This window comes from Bison bison, unplaced genomic scaffold, assembly GCF_000754665.1.
Source record: "Bison bison bison isolate TAMUID 2011002044 unplaced genomic scaffold, Bison_UMD1.0 scf7180017864308, whole genome shotgun sequence".
NCBI classification, from domain to species: Eukaryota; Metazoa; Chordata; class Mammalia; order Artiodactyla; family Bovidae; genus Bison; species Bison bison.
This window is the reverse complement of record NW_011494880.1, coordinates 1,003,346-1,010,246: the sequence shown is the minus strand read 5'-3', so window position 1 is coordinate 1,010,246 and position 6,901 is coordinate 1,003,346. Positions and strand designations below refer to the sequence as shown.

General features: G+C 36.2%; 1 protein-coding gene across 2 annotated transcripts in view; it reads left to right on the top strand.

The window, feature by feature from the left end:
• The window catches only part of LOC104997416 (estrogen sulfotransferase), a 62,388-nt gene extending 56,006 nt beyond the window's left edge, over positions 1–6,382 (top strand). For both annotated transcript variants that reach the window (XM_010852142.1, XM_010852141.1), the window contains 2 exons: positions 1,908–2,088; positions 5,538–6,382. In XM_010852142.1, coding sequence (XP_010850444.1) covers positions 1,908–2,088; positions 5,538–5,650 — 294 coding nt within the window. In that variant the 3' untranslated portion in view covers positions 5,651–6,382. The remainder of the gene's footprint in view (positions 1–1,907; positions 2,089–5,537) is intronic.
• The last annotated feature ends 519 nt before the right edge of the window (positions 6,383–6,901 follow it).

The following is a 6,901-nucleotide window of genomic DNA, read 5'->3' as shown; positions in this document are numbered from 1 at the left end:
CTCTTTGCGACCCCTTTGTGACCCCATGAACCGACTCTTTGCGACCCCATAAATCACAGCACGCCAGGCCTCCCTGTCCATCACCAACTCCCGGAGTTCACCCAGACTCACGTCCATCAAGTCAGTGATGCCATCCAGCCATCTCATCCTCTGTCGTCCCCTTCTCCTCTTGCCCCCAATCCCTCCCAGCATCAGAGTCTTTTCCAATGAGTCAACTCTTCACATGAAGTGACCGAAATACTGGAGTTTCAGCTTTAGCATCATTCCTTCCAAAGAAATCCCAGGGCTGATGTGTATATTAGTTTATATACACAGCAACCTCCATAACAGCATTCCACACGACCATAAAAACAACCCCAATACACATGTACTCAGGAATAAATGCATTGTATGTACTATTATTCTACAATTAAATATTATATTGTAGTGAAAAGGAATATATTTCAAATGTGCTTATCAGTTGAGTAAAATCAAGCTATATTTTGTCTAGGGATACATACATGAGTTTCAAATCTGCAGAGTAAAGGCACAGGATTGAGTAGGTCAATTTCAGGACAGCAAGTTTGTTTGTTGTTGTTGTTTGTGAAAATTGGAATGGAGAGTGAAAAAAAATGAAGTTGGGAACTTGCAAATGGAAGACCTTAGCCAATTGTGAATGTTTTCTTACATGCATTGGGTAGTAGGTAAGGGTGCTGCATTCATATTTATTCTTTAAAGTATATATGTACACATATCAAATAATTTATAAATGAAAGACAAAATACTAGATCTTTTTATTAAGGGATAACAAATATCTTCTCTAAATTATTTTATATATATATATATATATATATACACTTATTTATTTATTTTTTGGCTGTGCTGGGTCTTCACTGCTGCTCAGGCTTTTCTCTAGTTGTGGCGACCAGGGGCTACACTACATTGAGGTGGCCAGGCTTCTCATAGCAGTGGCTTCTCTTGTTGAGGCTCTAGGGCATGTAGGCTCAGTAGGTGCAGTTCCCGGGCTCTAGGGCACATACTTGATAGCTGTGCCACATGGGTTTAGTTGCTCCACGGCAAGTGGGATCTTCTGGATCAGAGATTGAACCCCTGTCTCCTGCTTTCGCAGATGGATTCTTTACAACTGAGCCACCAGGGAAGCCCTCTTCTCTCATTCTTTATTAGCACCAAGAAAGCAATTGATATCCATGTCTTGTTCACATCTTTGAGCAATTATTGAAATTCATTTCACAGTAATTCTAGAGTTGTTTTGATGAGGACATATTTAAAATAAAATTATGGATATTATTTTAGAAGCAGAATTATTTCTTTATAGAATTTAATGCAGAACAGATTTGAATGAGAAGCAACCATGATTTGTAGTTTGCTATTATGTTACTTAAATTTGTGTTCTATAGCTAGAATATTGAAGACAGTAAATTTAAAAGGCATTCGAACAAAATTTATTAGTTAATCCATCCCTTTCACCCTCCCAAATCGGCTCTATCCATTTACTCCCTATTTTGATCAATAATGGCCAGGTTTATGTTTCTTCTGTATTTGCATAAATGAGGAGCAAAAGAGTAAATGTTTTCTCTTGTTTCTGCAATACATCAAGTAAAAGACATTTACCATATATGTAGAGATACTATCTTTTTTATGGAAACAAGTAAATAAAAAATGCGTGAGAATACATATATGATACAATAGATTTATATGGAATTTATGGAGCAAAAATAGAGTTATCTAACTTAAATTGGAATAGTCAAGGAAATAATCCCAAAGAAGGTGATACTTAAGCTGAAGTTTGACAGGTAAACTGCTCATTAGAAACCTACTTTCCAATATCAGTGTGGGGAGGAGAGGGGAAGAATGGTTTTCTTATTGTGTCCTTTTTTTCCAAAAACAAAATATGTTTTTCTTCTTAGAATATCAGGAAAGAGGTGATGAAATTGTTAGAATTTCTGGGAAGGAAGGCATCAGATGAGCTTGTGGACAAGATTATAAAACACACTTCATTCCAGGAGATGAAGAACAATCCATCTACCAATTATACAACATTGCCGGATGAAGTCATGAACCAAAAAGTATCTCCCTTCATGAGAAAAGGTGAGATGCTCATGTTATTTGCCTCCATTGCTACAGGAAGGCCTAAGTTTAAACAGGTACAAGCAAACATCTATTAAAGTCTATTCATGCCTGTGGACCCCACTTGTTTTCTTCAGAGCTGTTTCCATATTTGAGTGATCAGTTCTGCAGAAGTATAAAATATTAATACTACTACTAAGAAATTACTATTAGAAATTTACTATTTGTAATTGACTGGTTTTGCAGAAACATAAAATACTAGTACTACTACTAATAAATTACTATTACGTGTTGATTATTTGGTACATACAACAAATTATATTAAGAACCACAAATAGTCACCCCAGCCTCAGTACTAGCACTAATACCACACCCTACTACTACTACTACTACTAAGTCACTTCAGTCGTGTCCGACTCTGTGTGACCCCATAGACAGCAGCCCACCAGGCTCCCCTGTCCCTGGGATTTTCCAGGCAAGAACACTAGAGTGGGTTGCTATTCCCTTCTCCAAAGCATGAAAGTGAAAAGTGAAAGGGAAGTCCCTCAGTCATGTCCGACTCTTCCCGACCCCATGGACTGCAGCCTTCCAGGCTCCTCTGTCCATGGGATTTTCCAGGCAAGAGTACTGGAGTGGGGTGCCATCACCTTCTCCGATACCACACCCTACTAACTATTATTTGTTAAGTCTTTATGCCTTGGTGCTACACGCTTATGTTATACAAATTGTAAATTCTATTTTTTTAAAAATTCTAATACAAGAGTTAGGAAAAAACTTCTATTATCTCATTTTGAGATGAGGAAACAACCTTAGAACAGTTAGTCAGCTCTTCCCTAGCTAAGTGGCAGACATTTTTCAAGACTAAATGTCAAATGTCCAAACATCAAATGGTACACATTGAATATGTACAGTTTTCTGTGTATTAATTATACTTCTACAAAGATGCTAAAAGAGCACTAAAGTTTCAAAGCACTAAGCAGAAAATACTGCTCAACTTGGTAAAAATATCAAAATACAATGAGGTGACATCTACTGAGAGGAGGCATGTTCTTGATGAGACACAGTCAGTTCATAAATACATAGGCATATAGGATATGGACCTAACAGAAGCAGAAGATATTAAGAAGAGGTGGCAAGAATACACAGAAGAACTGTACAAAAAAGAGCTTCATGACCAAGATAATCACAATGGTGTGATCACTGACCTAGAGCCAGACATCCTGGAATGTGAAGTCAAGTGGGCCTTAGAAAGCATCACTATGAACAAAGCTAGTGGAGGTGATGGAATTCCAGTGGAGCTCTTTCAAATCCTGAAATATGATGCTGTGAAAGTGCTGCATTCAATATGCCAGCAAATTTGGAAAACAGCAGTGGCCACAGGACTGGACAAGGTCAGTTTTCATTCCAATCCCAAAGAAGGGCAATGCCAAAGAATTCTCAAACTACCACAAGCTGGAATGAAGATTGCCGGGAGAAATATCAATAACCTCAGATATGCAGATGGCACCACCCTTATGGAAGAAAGTGAAGAGGAACTAAAAAGCCTCTTCATGAAAGTGAAAGAGGAGAGTGAAAAAGTTGGCTTTAAAGCTCAATATTCAGAAAACGAATATCATGGCATCCAGTCCCATCACTTCATGGCAAATAGATGAGGAAACAGTGTCAGACTTTATTTCTTTGGGCTCCAAAATCACTGCAGATGGTGATTCCAGCCATGAAATTAAAAGACGCTTACTCCTTGGAAGGAGTTATGACCAACCTAGACAGCATATTAAAAAGCAGAGACATTACTTTGCCAACAAAGGTCCATCTAGTCAAGGCTATGGTTTTTCCTGTGGTCATGTATGGATGTGAGAGTTGGACTGTGAAGAAGGCTGAGCGCCGAAGAATTGATGCTTTTGAACCGTGGTGTTGGAGAAGACTCTTGAGAGTCCCTTGGACTGCAAGGAAATCCAACCAGTCCATTCTAAAGGAGATAAGTCCTGAGTGTTCTTTGGATGGAACGATGCTAAAAGCTGAAACTCCAGTACTTTGGCTGAAACTCCAGTACTTTGGCCACCTCATGCAAAGAGTTGACTCATTGGAAAAGACTCTGATGCTGAGAGGGATTGGGGGCAGGAGGAGAAGGGGATGACAGAGGATGAGATGGCTGGATTGCATCACCGACTCGATGGACATGAGTTTGAGTGAACTCTGGGAGATGGAGGTGGACAGGGAGGCCTGGCGTGCTGCAATTCATGGGATCTCAAAGAGTCAGACATGACTGAGTGACTGAACTGAACTGAACTGATAGGATATGCAAAGTATTGGGACATCCAGTGTTACTTGGAATATCTTCCTCCTGGAAGAAAAAAATAATAAAATAAAAGAATGATCTTCCTCTTGGAACCAAATTTTCAAGGATAGGGTTAAGGATTTTTTAAACAATTGTATTAACAAACTTGCAACTGGGTTAAAACAGGGCACCCCTGAAAAAAGAATAACATGCAGACTAAATTTAGGTTACTTATATTATCTCAGTTTCTTTCCCAAGAATGTCTTCATATATTTTAAACATAAAACAATAAACTAAAAATAATTTTCATGCTTGTAAAATGTTTCATACTATTGAGTCCTCCGACAGAATCTGATTTTCAAGACACATTTTCTACCTTATGCTTTTTGGATTATTTCATTGGGAACGTTTAGAGCTTCTTGGATTAAGAAGACAAGTGAACTACTGATTAAAGTACTAGAGACTTCTTCCTTTCAGAGGAGAGTTGGATGTGATGAAAAGCAAAGAAGAACCTTCTAGACTTTTGTAACAGCACAGGTGGTAAATATTGAGGAGTTTCTCTAACTGTTGGTGGCAGTAAAAATGGGGAGGAGGCAATGGCTATGAAGAAAGTCTGGATATAAATAAAGAATTAGATATTCTGGCCTAAAGACAACAGCCAAGCTTATGCAATGGATATCTGCATTCAATTAACCAGGTTATGGAAAATGACTCAAAGAAAATACAGTCTGGTGGGGAAGAAAATGAATTTATTTTTTAGCTGGGTGAATTTGAGATGTTTCTATGAAATACAGGTGACCACATCAGGTAGGCACTTGGGTATGAAGACATTATTCTGGATTTTAATGTTCTCAACATGAAGATGATATTTAATACCACAGGAGAGGTAAAACATGGATCACAAATATTTCAAAGGAAATTGGAGAAGAAAATTAAGTAGCATAAGAAAGGAAGGTCAGAGAAATAAATGTGCTGGGGTTTTTTTTGTATGTTTATTTGTTTTATTATTTTTAAACAATCAGGACAAATCCTTGTTTGCATTCTTAAATATATAGTATTTATGGTATATACTTATAATTAAGGGTTGCAAAGTAAAATTTGATTAGGTGTTAATGAAAGTGATAGATATTAGAAAATTTCTCTATTCTGACTGGAAGACATAGTGTTCACTGCTTTCTTTTCTTTTCTGTTATAGGAGATGTAGGAGACTGGAAGAATCACTTTACAGTAGCCCTGAATGAGAAATTTGACATGCACTATGAGCAGCAAATGAAGGGGTCTACCCTGAAGTTCCGAACTAAGATCTAGGAAGGGTTTTCTTAACATCGGAGATTAAGTTGTTCTTTCACCCTTCCTCACCTTCTTCATTTTAAGCTAGTAGATAATGAATTATACAAAAGATCATGATCAGGTTCACATGATTATTGAGATCTTAGTATGAAAGAGTAAGAGAGATTTTTTTCCTGTGATTATCTCTTTAATATTTTCTTTCCTTTCTTCTTTAATTATAAATATTACACAGAGCTATAACCTATGAGAATGATGTAGGTACACACAAGTTGTTCAAGTTGTTAGAGCCTCAGTAAAAATAACCAGACATTCCAAATTATTTAACTTTGTGTCTACTTTTTTCCCATTTATTAGTATATTTGGTATATACATATACCTTTAAATACATATTAATAACTGTACGTGGAATTTGAAAACCTTGACAAATAGAACTGAAAAGAATAAACATGAGTGTATAACTAGATGTATTATTTCTTGGCTGATATTATCTTTCATTAATGCAAAATGACTTAACTTGGAATTTACCTTAGTTTAGTGTAAATTTTCAGCATTTTCAGAACTGATTTCCAGATGTCTATAAATAATTCCAATGAGTACAATTTACATTTGAATATCTTTAGCTAATTTAAAATCGTTATGCTTTAGGGTTCCTTCTATCCTATACACAATGTAATGAAAGTAAGATCTGTAAAGTTTTAATGAATGTGACATATACCAGTAAAATAAAACAAAAGCAAAAGCAAAAAAAAATTGTTTTTTATTTAAACAATGTTGTTTTAACTTACGTCTCCTATTTTTCTATATTGTATTGATCATCTTTTTCCTATAGTGTTTTTATTTTAACAGTCAATGCATCCTTTCTCTGAATCAGAAGACACACAAAATTATGAAAAAATCACTATGGGTCTCCGGTAGAATACAACATCATAGTCAATTGATATATGTTTTCTTATTTGCAGAAAAGACTAGGAGTTTCCTACCCCTTGTTTAATAATTTTGATTTTTCGGAATCAAAGCCATATTTAGTGTAACATTTATATAAATTATACAAAAATTGAAGAATCTTGAAACTTTTTAAGAATTTGTTGGGTTGGGGTGGCAATTAGAATCTCAGTTTCTGGAGGGAACAATCGTTAATGCATACTTACACACAGGTATGTGTGTATCATGGCAAATAAAAGGGGAAAAAGTGGAAACAGTGACATTTTCTTTTCTTGGGCTCCAAAATCACTGCAGATGGTGACTTCAGCCATGAAATTAAAAGAAACT